Source organism: Gossypium hirsutum, chromosome D06, assembly GCF_007990345.1.
Source record: "Gossypium hirsutum isolate 1008001.06 chromosome D06, Gossypium_hirsutum_v2.1, whole genome shotgun sequence".
In the NCBI taxonomy this organism is placed as follows: Eukaryota; Viridiplantae; Streptophyta; class Magnoliopsida; order Malvales; family Malvaceae; genus Gossypium; species Gossypium hirsutum.
Window position 1 is genome coordinate 6,065,018 of NC_053442.1, and position 13,866 is coordinate 6,078,883.

At 33.6% G+C, this 13,866-nt stretch overlaps 2 protein-coding genes across 3 annotated transcripts; one reads left to right on the forward strand and one right to left on the reverse strand.

Annotated features, from left to right (window-relative positions):
• Positions 1–933: 933 nt before the first annotated feature.
• On the reverse strand, positions 934–8,311 carry LOC107918183 (oxysterol-binding protein-related protein 1C). Of its 2 annotated transcripts, none has more exons than XM_016847715.2 (10): positions 7,357–8,311; positions 6,902–7,258; positions 4,950–5,049; positions 4,022–4,464; positions 3,578–3,733; positions 2,646–2,813; positions 2,413–2,553; positions 2,042–2,272; positions 1,763–1,876; positions 934–1,434 (listed from the first exon to the last, which is right to left on the reverse strand). In XM_016847715.2, exons 1-10 carry the CDS (start codon positions 7,927–7,929, stop codon positions 1,267–1,269), a joined length of 2,451 nt encoding a protein of 816 aa, XP_016703204.2. In that variant the 5' UTR covers positions 7,930–8,311; the 3' UTR covers positions 934–1,266. The 2 variants fall into 2 exon arrangements, with proteins under 2 accessions (XP_016703204.2, XP_016703203.2); XM_016847714.2 differs by having other exon boundaries at positions 4,022–4,467; positions 7,357–8,310.
• LOC107907685 (alpha-galactosidase 1) lies at positions 8,120–13,403 on the forward strand. Its single transcript, XM_041096427.1, has 15 exons — positions 8,120–8,181; positions 10,935–11,026; positions 11,148–11,204; positions 11,302–11,336; positions 11,426–11,529; positions 11,624–11,699; positions 11,787–11,845; positions 11,921–11,986; positions 12,092–12,175; positions 12,253–12,317; positions 12,399–12,481; positions 12,569–12,659; positions 12,750–12,799; positions 12,891–13,031; positions 13,129–13,403. The coding sequence occupies exons 1-15, from the start codon at positions 8,120–8,122 to the stop codon at positions 13,219–13,221; spliced, it is 1,158 nt and encodes a 385-aa protein (XP_040952361.1). The 3' UTR covers positions 13,222–13,403.
• The last annotated feature ends 463 nt before the right edge of the window (positions 13,404–13,866 follow it).

Consider the following 13,866-nt stretch of genomic DNA (forward strand, 5'->3'; position numbering starts at 1 on the left):
CATTTCCTAATTAAAAATCTATAGTGATTGGACTTTACAATTTAGTTTCTGGCTTAATTAATCACAATTTCGACTAAATTAACTATTCAAATTTCAATTCATCTATATATTAACTCCGTAAATATTCTTAATATTTACGGACTCAATTTACAAAAATAAGGACTTGAAATTGCAATTTTCGATACCACTAGAAATCGGGTAAAGGGGATAGAAAACAAGATTGAGAAGGTCAAAAGGGAATAAAGAAAGAGAATATTAATTGACTTGTTTGACCAAAACCCCGATATTCATAGATGACCAGTTTAATATATTTGACTTCTTTCTACGCAAATCTTTACTCCAATCTGTATCAAGTTTGGTTGAACATTTTAACTATGTTTTCTTCTTATTTGATTATTTTCTTTTATTTCTTATTACATTTAACACAACTTTAATTATTAGCTCTTTTATGGTGTTTCTTCAATTAAAAAAAAAACTCTGAAAAACTTTAAAATTTTGCTAGAAGCTTAACTTTATTTATACACACAAAAACTTAAACTAATATGTGGGATTGTTGAAAGTTTTCAAATTTTACCAATCAAAAACAAAATAAAGGGAAGATGAAAATTAATCTCCCTTCATCTACTTTGTTTGGATTGGCTAAACTTGAAAACTTTTGACAATCTTACATAGTATTTTAGGCTTTTGTGAGTTCATCCTTTTTAAGTCAATGTCTCTAGGTTTTTCCATTAAACAAACACCATAAGATAATTTATATATATATATATATAATAAAATAAGAAACACCAAAGATAATTTATAAATAAAGCTCATGACATCATGCACGTATGCATAGAGATTAAGATGCCCCCTTTCATGTTGAGGGACCAATCTTTTACCTTTGGTTTAAAAAGAAGTTTAGGAAAATATTTCTTGTATTCTTTATCCATAAAATTTCTGTCAAGTCTTCTAATCATTTGTTAAAACGAAAATCCCACAACCGTAACCCAATTCCAGTAAGGCTCAAACTCAAATCATCAAATGTGAATTGAGAAACTAGTGGATGGGGAAAATAATAATGTATTCATTCATTCTTCTATTATTTTCTAAACCCTTTCTTCTTCCTTTTTTTTTCTTACTTACATTGTTGTTGTCACTTGTCATGGGGCATTTCAACCTTCTTGGCCCAGCGGATGTGTTGGTGCCCCATCTCTTGTGAGAAAAAAAAAATGACAAAAGAATCAAAGATGGTTTAAGATGGGCAACTTTTGTTGCTGCTGCTGGCACTTACTCAAGGATCTGATCACAAGGGATTTGGCCAAAAATATCAGGACATGAATCCCACTTCTTTTGCTCTCTAGCCTCCCAATATCCACCAATATAATGGTATGTCCCACTGTTTTTATCCTTGGCAAACCACCTTGGCTTCCAACCGCTCTCTTGCATCTTCCGAGCCTGTATCCGATTGAAAACAAATGAGATGACACCACATAAAACTACAAATCTATTTCCTACATCCTTTACAGCAATCTAGAAAACAACTTAATAGGATTTTGTTAATCACTAATCATAGCTATTATTTCCTGCATCTGCTATACCCCAAAGCTTTTTAACGTTTATGTCATTAATCTTTTATTCTGAACAAGTCTAAGACTTTGGTTGAGTGTTTCTTCCATAATATCATCATGATCTTTGTTCTTCAATGACTGAAACGAATAAAAACAAATTGCACCACTGACACATGGAGTTGACAACAATGAAGAAAAAGAAACATAAAACTTACCTGTCGTTGCCGCTGCTCCAACCGCAACTTCTCTGAATTTGCCATTTCATACTCCCCGTTTTCCAGATATCTCTGATCAGGTCTCAGCCTTGAATCTGTAGGAGGCAACTTCTCCTGTAATCATAAAAAAGAGATTAAGATCAATTCTCTAGTTACTGCAAACCAGTTCATCAAGTCTGAAGACAGTGAATGATCCATATGAATAGAAGATGAAAACCATTAGTTGGATTTGTAAAATATACATGTATTTAAATTGAAACAACTGATTATCATAATCACCTTTAGACCAGGAGTGAGCTCATTTAATGTGATGGCAAAGCGTGTTAAGTTATATCTGGTGGGATATTTAGGAGGCTTGCTCCGCCGCCAAAGGAGATGACTTTCTGATAAAGACTCTTGACCTTTTCCCTTTGCAGAATAATCTCCATTCACATAATGCATGCTCTCATCCCATTTCCCCAATAATGAAGCCATTGTCCTTCCATTCCTATCTTGAACTATACCATGTACCTGAAGGGTGAAAAAGGTTTTAAAAATGGATAAATGTCAATGACGGTTAAAAAGAGGATCATAGAACAACATCATTCTATCAAAATACAAGTTGCTTATGTAATTGAGTAAATATATAATTGAGGAAGATGAAAGATCACCTGGTGAGGATTTCTATCTATGATAGATTGCTCCTTGAATTTCAGCTTACATGAATATTCACGGTTCCCCTCTATTCGCATGGTGCCATAGTGATCACAGTACAACTTTCCTAATATGAGATTATATATTGATGTTGTCACCTGGAAAAAGGAAGCCCATTTTCAAAATGGATACAAGAAAAAAAACCCATGTCTATGCATGTATAATTACGACATAAGTTTTGAAGTTATACCTTACTCCATTGGAACACTTCTCCATCTTCAAACTCCAAGGTCAAAACACCAACTGGATCCAGCTGAATAGAGCGACCCCAAAACTTGCTCTTTAAATTGCTATCACCCCACAATTTCCATCCTGTACCCTGACAGTGGCATGCTACAATCATAGGATGATGACTGACCTGACACCAAATATGGAATAGCTCTCATCAACTTCAAATATAGCATTAACTCAGAAACAAATAAAATAAGAAAAAGAGATGACCTCGGAGAAATGTTATTTATATATATGAAGTAGTGCAATGTTCTTTTCCCTGTACCCTAAACACTAAAGGATATTCATACCTTCCAATAAAGGAAAGAGAATAGCATTCCCATTTATCAACACCCTATTTAATGTTTAAGATAATCTATTAAAACTACACTAGTTTGAAATTATGAGGTATAAAGACTCTTTAGCATGCATTCCCGTTTCACTTCCCCCAATAATTTGACATTATAGTGGCTGATTCCACCAACAGATGAGTCCGCCAGGAGACAGGAAGATATTAGCTTCTTTTATAGTCAGGTTTTTAACTCAGAAATTTTTTTCTATTGAGAACTTAAACCAAAAGAAAAAGCCAAGGAGATATAAGGTAAAGAAGGAATATGCACCAAAGCATCAATAATGTACTAAATTTGCCGGGCTCTTGGGGTACAGCAATTTTTACAACAGGCCTGGTAAACTAGTTATGAAAAAGAGGAAGTATTAAAGTTTTGAGCAGACTGAATTTGATTGCTAAATTAACACTCTGGGTTGACCAGGTGAACCAGGAACATTCTTCAGTAAAACAGTTGACTTTAGAAGAGAGGTTAATATGCATTAAAGTTTCAATGACGATGTTGCGTAAATGCAGAAAAACAAATGTGACAACAAGGATAGATAATATCTCAAGCACAGACAAACCTTCTCTGAGAAGAAGCGTAAGCCTTTATCTGGGAAGTCAGCTTCATATGTTTCCCCTAATAATGGATTGAAGGGTTTGCAAATTCTCCCTTCTGTTGAAGAATATCCAGACACAGCAAATGCAGCTACATTAAGAATTCTCATGAGATTATTCCCCTGCAGTTTTTTTGGGAAAAATTATGAGTCTCAGGGGAATCTTGTAGAGATTCAGATTGTCAAAGTTCATGAACTGAGCAGCTATAAAAGTTGCAACAAGCCTTTTGCACAGTCAAATTTCAATAGGTTTAAAATAGAGAAAGGAGGAGGGGTGGGGGGATCAGATAAAGCCAAGATGTATAACAAGATTAAAGAAACAAGTGATATGGTAATGGAGAACTATTACATTAGGAAAACTTTATATAGCACCAATTCTAAAACAAGATAATTTTGAATTTGTACACTCACCCTTTTCCCCCATTCATATGCACGGTCAAGCAGATAGGAATATTCCAGATCCTCAAAACACTTTTGAAGAGAAGAGAGAGGCTCATTGAAGTAAACAGGAAGACAAACTTTTGTGAGGTCTTTCCCAATATTATCCTTAATCATTGACCAAAGACTTACACCTTTCTCCCTTTCAACTGGGTCAGGCAACTTTTTTCGGCGTTTAATGTAAGGGAAGTTACTTCCAACTGATTTAATGTAAGGATCAATGTCATCTTCAGAATCAAAACCATTAAGACCATCATCTGAAGAGAAAGATGATGTCCGGAAATCAGATCCATTGCTCTTGAAAGAGCTTGATGACAAAAAGTCACGAGTATCAAAGAAATTGTGTTCATCTTCATCAGTTTCTTCTTCTGCAGCATCAACTCTTTCATTATCCTCATCTGTGTCAGTTACACTGCCTTCTGAGTAAAATTTTGAACAAAGACAAAAGAAAAAACTCAATGTAAGTAGCAATTCTATGAAAACAATAAAGTAATAACAATTACTTGAATAAAGATTAAACCAAAGACAACTTAAGCAATCTAATAACCAAGCAATAAGCACTATAACTATTAATAAGCTATAGCAAAGATACAACGCAGATTTGGAAATGAAAAAGGAAGTTCTTTATTTTGAATTCAAGTTGGCAAGTGCAGTTTGCCAAGCACCCATCCAGATAATATATGAACCTGACTTAATGAGCGTTATCAGTTGTCTACAAATAAGTAAAGCTAAAACTTAGGCACATAGCTGATAGAACAAAAAAGAACTTCCTGAACTAATAAGAATGTGAACATTGATTATAAGCACCAACCACATCTCAGCACATAACCATCAGTCCAGAATAAATTTTCTTATAGAACCAACAGTTCTAATAAATGGTTTTACTGCCTAAGATCCTTACCACTAGACTTGTCTTGCCTTATCATAGAAGAGGCCCCCTGATCATTCAACTTGTTCTGGCTCTCATCAACCACTGTATTCTCTAGATCAACCTTTTCTGTCTACAAAAAAAGTACAAATAGCAGTTTCTTAGCAGAACATTGAAAAAAGAAGCAAACTTTAGTGGTAAGGCCAATTATTGACTGAAAATAAGCAGCAGGGCACCTTTCAGTGCATGCGTGTTGCTGCAAATACCCAAAAACACAACCATCTTCAGTAAAGGGAGAAAAAAAAGGAGTAAAATGAAAGTCAACCAGTTTAAGGTGTAGCATAAGCTTTGCAACTTGTAGGACTACTGAGATTCTAATTTATAACTTATTATCTTAGAAACCCAAGAGAAAAGCTACCTATATCCCTCATATGCTCCTGCACATATAAATTTCTAGCAGTTCAGTAACCCTCTGGACAAGCAATTGGAGTTTCATCAATTCCAAATATTAGCTGCCCCAACTACAGTCCATAAAGCTACAGAATTGTAGGAGTAGCAAGGACATTAAAAGTCTACTCCAATGCCAAGCTCATAACAAACAAGCACCTTCAGGTAAGAATTGATTAAAAGGACAAAGCTGAAGTACATAACCTCAAACTTCAACTAGAGCTATACTAAATCTTTTCATGAATAAGAAGATACTGAAAACTTAACCAAAAAGGACTCCTTACTTAGTCGGTTACACTTAAATCTGAATGGCACCAACAAATTTAAAGAGGGAGAAGAAATCGGGATTCTTTTCTTCAGTAAAGAAAGGCAGAGCTCATCGCAGAGTTAAAGAAAGGCACCTTCAGGAAATAACTTTTAAAAGAAATGGGTAGTTTGAGCTTAAAGTTATACACAAGTTATTTTGCATTGGGGAATAGATATTGTACATGCTGACATTCTCGAAGTAAAAGCTCATGAAAAGGACACTCCATAAAAGAGAGAGACCCTAACCTTATGCCCACTCCCCGCATTGTCCACCAAGAAATAGGAGAGTTAGACAGTATCTAAGTAACTTCCTCAAAAGACAGACTGATTAGATAAGAAGTCCTCTCAACTTCTCTAACAGAGAGTCTTACCAAGAAGCATTACTAGCAACAACATGCAATAAAAAGGATATTAGCAGACAGGTTTGAAAATCACATTTGGCTTAAAGGAAGATAAGTGGGGAAACTAGAACCTTTTTTCCATTTAAAAAATATTATCAAAATATCCCTTCATGAAATAGTTCTCTAATTGAAACTGGCATTCAAGAGACCTTTATAGTTAGAGAAAACAATTCCCCTCAGTCATCCCTAAAAAATCATATATTTGTGCAACTTCAACATCAAAAAGGCACTTAAGAAATACTAAAGATTTTCAAAATTACAGCCAGATATTTTCACTAATAAAAGTTAATTTACTGTCATCCATCTATAAACATCAAAAACAGAAATCAATAGCAACCGTTAATGGCAACAGACACACACTCTTTCTAGGTATTTATAGAGAAGAACACTATGTTCCTGCTCTGAACAATAGCCATCTCCACGTAGAAGGATTTCAACAGCCTACCAAAAACCACTAGCTGCAGACCAACTGCTTTTCTATATTATCAGATGAAACTAAAAGAAACAGTAATCAAAAGGTGGATGACATAATTGTTCAAGATTACAAATTAAATTTTATTTGAAATATTAATGAATGTCACCTATGATTCAGTGACTAACATACAAATCCTACATCAACTAACTTCGGATGAAATTTAAAGAAAACAATCACAAAAATACATAAATATATCCTTCAAAAAACCACGCCCCTTCATAATTCATAAAAAAATGAATGAAGCAATAGAATAGCGAACCGATGAAATTGCTTGGAAAAAATAATCTTTTAAAAAAAATTCAAATTAAATGACTACTCGCAGAAGCATATTATTATCTAATTTCGATAACATGTACCTCCAACTGACGCAAGGTGTCGATGAGAAGCCACTGTTTCTGTTTAAGCAACACCAGCTGCTTCTGCAATTCCGCGAATTCGCTCTTCATAATCTGCTCGCTATCTTGAATAGCCGATTCGCTTATACCTTCCTGCATCAGCCGTTTCCTTAATTTCTCCGTGGAAACCACCACATTGTCCGTTGGAGCCATGAGCTCGCTATTGGACATCCTAGGGAACATATCCTTAACCGCCTGAAGCGCCTCCATCCACGCAACCCGATCATCCCGCGTCTCGGCTCTTAGATGAAGCCTCTTCGTTCCGGTGAAGATCGAGAATCTCTTATCATCTGATCTGCTTTCCCTTATCGAAGAAACCTGAGAAAAATTCAAGAATTCAAAAATCAATTCAATTTTCATTTTGTCCCTTGATTTTATTCATTTATTTTTGGTCAAGCGGTTTCCTTTGCTCTGACCTTCAAGTGGACTTCACCGAAGGGTTTTCGACGGGTTGCAGAATTATGAGAAATGGAATTACGATGGCGGGAGATAATACGGTGAGACTCTTCGCCGATAACTTTGGATCCTTTTTCCGTCTCTTGGCTAACGACGATCTTATCAGGACCGTGGATTTTATAATACGATAAAACTCCATCTTGCAAAACGAACCACCTCGGTCTCCAACCTTTCCCGTAATTCACCCATTTGTAAAGCACGCCCGATATCCCGTTTCCAACTATGTCGTTTATCTTTACATCCACTTGCGGCGGAGGAGCCGTGGCGGTCGTAGCCTCTCTTCCCGACGGTATTCCATTCCTCTGAACCACCCGATTCAAATCAACGCTATTGCTGCGATGATGGTTTTGATTGGACTGGCACTGGATTTGAGCCGTGGATCGGGCCGAGTTGGATCTGGTGGTGGGAGCCGAAGAGGAAGTAGTAGTAGTTACGGTCGTTACAGTAGGGGGCCTCATGGAGATAACTTGATCGGCTAATGGTTTGACCGGGGAATGTTCCGATACCGTGGAAACACAACAAAAAGGATGCATAAGGCAACTCGGTTCTTTCCTTTATTTCCTAATAAAAACAATTGCAATATTCCGGCGCTGATAAAAGCTGATGCGACGACGGAGCACGGCGGTTGCAGTTGAACTTTTCATGTTCTTCTTTTTGTGAGAAGAATTCCGGAGGCGGTTACAAAATGATGAACAGTTGAAAACGTTATCGTTTTGAAGGAAAATGGCGGCCGTTAACAAGAAGTTGGGCGGAGTAAACCGGAATCCGATGAACTTCGGTTTCTGGTTTTTCCGTTTGGTTCAAAACAAATTTTTTTTTAAAAAAAACACGAAATTAAAAAGAAAAAAGTCTATAAAGAGAGGGCTTAAGTGTAACTATGAAGCGGTCGTTGGGGGAAGGGGAAATATAAATGATTAATGAAGGGGAGGCGGGTTTGGATTAGGTGAGGGAAGGAGTAGGAGAAATGAGAAGAGCAGACGGCTGGTGAGAGGAAGACAAGTGGAGAAAGGAGATTGAAACACGTGGAGAGAAAGGAGAGGTGGGGAAAGATTGAGGAGAAGAGAGTTGAAAGTGGGCTTTTAAACGCTGGGTTTCGGCTAAATAATGAAATTTGGATTCCGTTTTATTTATATATGCTGCTAACTGCTAAGGGTGGTCCTATCCTATGCTGCTGCAGTACACGATCCTTCTCACCCAAATGTTATGAGTTTTTGACAACTGCCACTTTGGCCACACTAACAAAATCCAAAAACATTAAAAACCCATTTTCATGGAATTTATAATTTTATTTTATTTTATTTTATTTATAATTTATAAATAAAATAAAAAAATTATTTTAAAATGTATCTCATCCTAATAACTTTGGAGCACAAATCATACATTCAATAAAATAATAATAAAAGAAATAATTAAAGAGTAAACAGTTACATAAGCGTTTTTCAAATCTATACTGTTAGTTTAGTATTACTTTTGAGAAGAATTTTTAAAAAGTGCGGTGAAAACAATGATTTTGAGGAGTACTTTTGAAAAGTTGAGTTTAAATTTAAGTGTTTAGTATTGCCTAAAAAATACTTTTGATAAATAAAATGTTCATTTTAAATATTTTGTTATAAAGTAATAAATATACATTTAAATAATGTTCTAATTAGTTAATATTATGATATCTTAGTAAGAATATAAAAAACAATTTATTATAATTTGTTGTTAATATTTTAATATATAAAATATAAATTTTAAATATTTTTAAGCAATTAATATCAATTATTCATAAAATTTAATTCGAATATATAAACTATATTTTAAATAATAAAATATGACCAATAAAAATTTAAATATATAATATTATATATTTAAAATAAATTTTAATAAGAAAATAATTACATATACATATAAATATTATATAAAATACATTATAAGGGTTAAAACTATCATTTATTTCTAAAAGTACTTTTGCCAAAAGCAAAAGCTAAAAAAAATTTTACTTTTACCTTTGGGTTGAAAAATATTTTTCTAAAGCACTTCTGATTTTAAAATTGTTTGTTTAGCATTACTTTTACCTTAATTTAATATTGTTTCTCAAGAGTGTTTTTAGGTAAAAAAAATATTTTTGAGTAACGGTTAAAATTTTCTCCTTCTGCTTTTGACTGAAAAATGTTATTGCAAAGCATTTTTTTTCTCCTAAAACCTTTTTGAAAAGTTAAAAAATATATTTTTTAGCAATATTTTTATTTCAAAAATATTTTTTAAAATTAATACTTAATGAGAAAAAATTATGGTTAAAAAATATTTTTTTTAAAAAAGCATGCATTTTGATCCAAAAATTGATATTTAAATTCTCATAATTCTGATATAAAAGTTTTATTTTATAGTTGCCAATATTCACTTATTTACAACAAATATTAAAAATAAAATATAGAGTAACAAAAAAGATAAGGGTGTAAACAGGCAAACAAGGCAAGCAAGCAGCAGCATGTTGGTTAGTATAAATTTGCTTTAGCTGCTTTGCCACAAAATTCCAAGGATATGTTTGGTTCAGTGTATTACCTAATACAATACAGGCCGAATACGCGCGTATTACATGACGCCTCTAATCCGGCGTTTGGTTCGCTGTAATAGGCATTACGGGCGTAAACCAATCCCGACCTAATCCCCTTTTTCGCTGCTTTTGTAATCCCTTCCCAAATCCCTGTAATACCTATTACGTCCGCGTTCCGTCCCCTGCTCTCTGTTTTACCCTCCCTCCCTACCCGACCCTCTCCTATTCTGTCCTCAAAATTTCTCCTTCCATCTCCCACCGTTTTTGTTTATTATTCTGTCCTCATCGTTTCTTCAATCTCTGTCTCCTCCCATTTCCTCCCAACCCTATCTGCAACTCTCTACTGCTCTTCAATATTTTCACAAAATTGGAAATACCTGATAGCTGAATCCAGTGAATCCTTTGAAAGTGAAGCGTTTTTCGGGTCATCACCTCTAATCCAATATCGGGTGAGTTTTATTTCGGACCGAAATTAATCTGCCAATTCTTTTGTTCGACAATCTTTTATCAAATATTTTTGCATGGTTATGAATCTTTAGTCTTCAGTAGTTTCTGTTGAAATTGCTATTTTATTTTATGAAATTGTTGCTGATTTCATTGGAATTATTGTATAATTGCACTTGTGGCTTTTTATTCTTCAGTAGTTTAATGCTGATTTCATGGTTATGAATCTTTTACTCTTCTGTAGTTTTAGTTAACGAAAGTTTTTTTGGGTTTAATATCCCTTGCTTTCTGATGGTGATTTCATATAAATTATGTGCGGTGTAATTTATAAATCCTGATTTTTGAAAGAGCAACATCAAAAAGTTTAAAGCATATACTTCTTTCAGTAAATCATATTTCCATTTTCGTATGACAAATTTTACATTCATGAGTTGAGTTTCTATTTTCCTCATTGCAGCCAAAGATGGCACATTATTCCGTGCAATATTTTTATGTTTTGTTAAAGTTCCAGTAATTCAGTAATATGATTTAGAGAGAGTAGATATCTTGTTTAATAAGTACGTGTTTTGTATACCCTATTCGAATTTGCAGGTGGAACAGTTGGAATCATTTCGGATGCGATATTGATGAAAAGATGGTAAAAGAAACCGGTAAATATAGTATTAGTAACCATATATATGCTTTTTTATTTGAAATTATTTTCTTTTCTTTTTTTTTCAAAGTATTATATACATTAGCTTAAACATGAATATTTTTTGTTTTTATTGACAGCTGATGCTCTAGTTTCAACTGGTCTTTCCAAGCTTGGATATGTATATGTTAATATAGGTATATGCTGTTATTATAATTTTTCATTTACTTTAATCTAAAAAAATAAATACGCTTTACTTGTCATCATTGATTTTCAACATTTTTGCTTTCTTAGATGATTGCTGGGCTGAAATTGCTCGTGATGACAAGGTAATTAGAGCTTTGGATGTTCTTAGTATGTAAGGATTAAAAAATATTTTTTTGTGGCTTATAATTATTGGATTTTGATCAAATTTCAGGGCAATATAATGCCTAAGAACTCGACATTTCCATCTGGGATAAAAGCTTTGGCAGATTATGCTCATAGCAAGGGTCTTAAGCTAGGAATCTATGGAGATGCAGGGTAATGTACTTACTATTGATGCTCAATTGTATGGATCTTGCATAGGTTATATGACAATTGCTTATGGATTTAATAGTGTTTTCATTTTGTACAGGTATTATACTTGTAGTAAGACAATGCCTGGTTCACTCGGTTTCGAAGAACAGGATGCTAAAACCTTTGCTTCCTGGGTATGATTTTCAGTGATCATTTCCCTTGTTTTAATTGAACCTAAAGCTTAATCAAGTTGGTTCGTGCGATAATTGTTTTGTATGCAGGGTATTGATTATTTGAAGTATGATAACTGTCACCATGATGGATCAAAGCCAATTGAAAGGTGGTGTAGTTGTCTTCTTTGTTTTGATTTGCAGCCATATTATATGCTTATATATTGCTTTAATTTTTCGTGTAGATATCCTGTTATGTCTAAAGCTTTGAAGAAGGCTGGCCGCCCCATATTCTTTTCTCTGTGTGAATGGTACTGTCTAAATCACAGTTTGATTTAAGCTTTTAATTTAAGTAACGATTTTCTGATTCTTTTTTTTTTTTTACTTTGCCATGTGTTTGATTTTTTGTTTCTTAGGGGAGAAATGCACCCTGCTGAATGGGGTTTCCATGTAGGAAATAGCTGGAGGACAACTTGTGACATAACTGATACATGGGAAAGGTAAAGATTTGTTAACGTATTTGGAGGATGTTAGAGTCGGCCTAGAGTATAACTTACGATATTTTGTTGCCTGGCAGTATGATTTCGAGAGCTGATCAAAATGAATTGTATGCTCAATATGCAAGGCCCGGTGGTTGGAATGGTTAGAGTTTTCTTCTAGTTCTGTAATTTTTTTTGAACCATATTAAATGTTTTGTGATTACAATTCTTGTTATATCGATAGATCCGGACATGCTTGAGATCGGGAATGGAGGGATGACGAAAGATGAATATATAGTACATTTCAGCTTATGGGCTATTTCCAAGGTATTACAATTGATATTCACCTTTTTTATGCTTGTTGATATGCATGATGTTGCATATCTGGTCTGAAAAACATGAATGCTATTGCAGGCTCCTCTTCTTCTCGGCTGCGACATAAGGAATATGACACAAGAGACTATAGAGATCATTTCAAACAAAGAGGTCATTGCTGTTAACCAAGGTACATAATTAGAAGTACAGTTCTTCAAAAACGCTTTAATGCATCAATAGTTATCGAACTTTTTTAACTTAATGCGATCTTCTGCATTAGATTCTTATGGTATTCAAGCTAGGAAGGCTAGGATGCACGGTGATGAAGAGGTGAAACCTATGCAACAACCCCTTTTGCTTAACCATATGATCATATAACATGCTCGGATTGGTCACTTACCTTTTCGGTGCCTTGTAACAGATTTGGGTTGCGCCACTTTCCAGCTATAGGACAGTAGTTGTCATTCTCAATAGGGGTTCAGTTCGCTATTCTGTAACCGCGTTCTGGGAGGATATGGGACTAGACCCCAACACTGTAGTTGAAGCTAGGGAACTTTGGGAGGTACTCAAATTATAGCTACAAGCTTTATAGTATATCCTATTGTCATTTTCCATTGCTTTAGTTCACTTATTCATGCACATATATGAATCTCTTGCAGCATAAAACACTGAAGAACCGATTTGTGGGCAATATTACAACAATGTTGAACCCTCATTCATGCAAAATGTATGTGTTGAAACCAATTTCTTGAACTTAGTGATTCTTGAATTGGGTCACTTTCTTTTCTTTTTTTCTTTTGGATTAGCATTTTGGAATTAGGAATTAGTTCTTTAAAAATATTTGATGAAGAAAGCTTTCCTCTTTAATGTAGTTGGATTAGCACTTGTAATTAGTTTCTTAATAATATGAATGAAGTAAGCTTTTTTACTCCAATGTCAGATGTGGTTGCTGTACTCTTGCAGATTTTTTTCATATTTATTCATTAGATTCAAGTCATTGAAGATGATAAAAACAGAAATGAATTGGACTTAATTACTACAAATCCAGGTCTCCAAATTGTATTATATATTATGGTTTGAGTAAATTCATATAAGAATATTAATTATTAAGAATTTTATTAAATTATATATTTTAATTAAAATATATTTAATAATAATTATGTTTAAATATGATTAAATTATTTATTATTGATATTAATCTTATTAAAATTTAAATAAAATAATTTACCAAAACAAATTTCTGCTAATTATTAAGAATTTTATTAAATTATATATTTTAATTAAAATATATTAAATAATAATTATGTTTAAATATGATTAAATTATTTATTTTTGATAATAAATAATCTTATTAAAATTTAAATAACAATAACAATAATCATTTACCAAAACAAAAT

Bases quoted from the DNA above. Each gene is read 5' to 3' on its own strand.
- LOC107907685 (XM_041096427.1), top strand. From the start codon at position 8,120: ATGGCGGCCGTTAACAAGAAGTTGGGCGGAGTAAACCGGAATCCGATG. The intron at 11,530-11,623 runs GTAATGTACTTA...CATTTTGTACAG, and splicing joins GGAATCTATGGAGATGCAGG to GTATTATACTTGTAGTAAGA. The intron at 12,660-12,749 runs GTACATAATTAG...CTTCTGCATTAG, and splicing joins GGTCATTGCTGTTAACCAAG to ATTCTTATGGTATTCAAGCT.
- LOC107918183 (XM_016847714.2), bottom strand. From the start codon at position 7,929: ATGCATCCTTTTTGTTGTGTTTCCACGGTATCGGAACATTCCCCGGTC. The intron at 7,259-7,356 runs GTCAGAGCAAAG...AATTTTTCTCAG, and splicing joins TCGGTGAAGTCCACTTGAAG to GTTTCTTCGATAAGGGAAAG. The intron at 5,050-6,901 runs GTACATGTTATC...CTTTTTTTGTAG, and splicing joins ACACCTTGCGTCAGTTGGAG to ACAGAAAAGGTTGATCTAGA.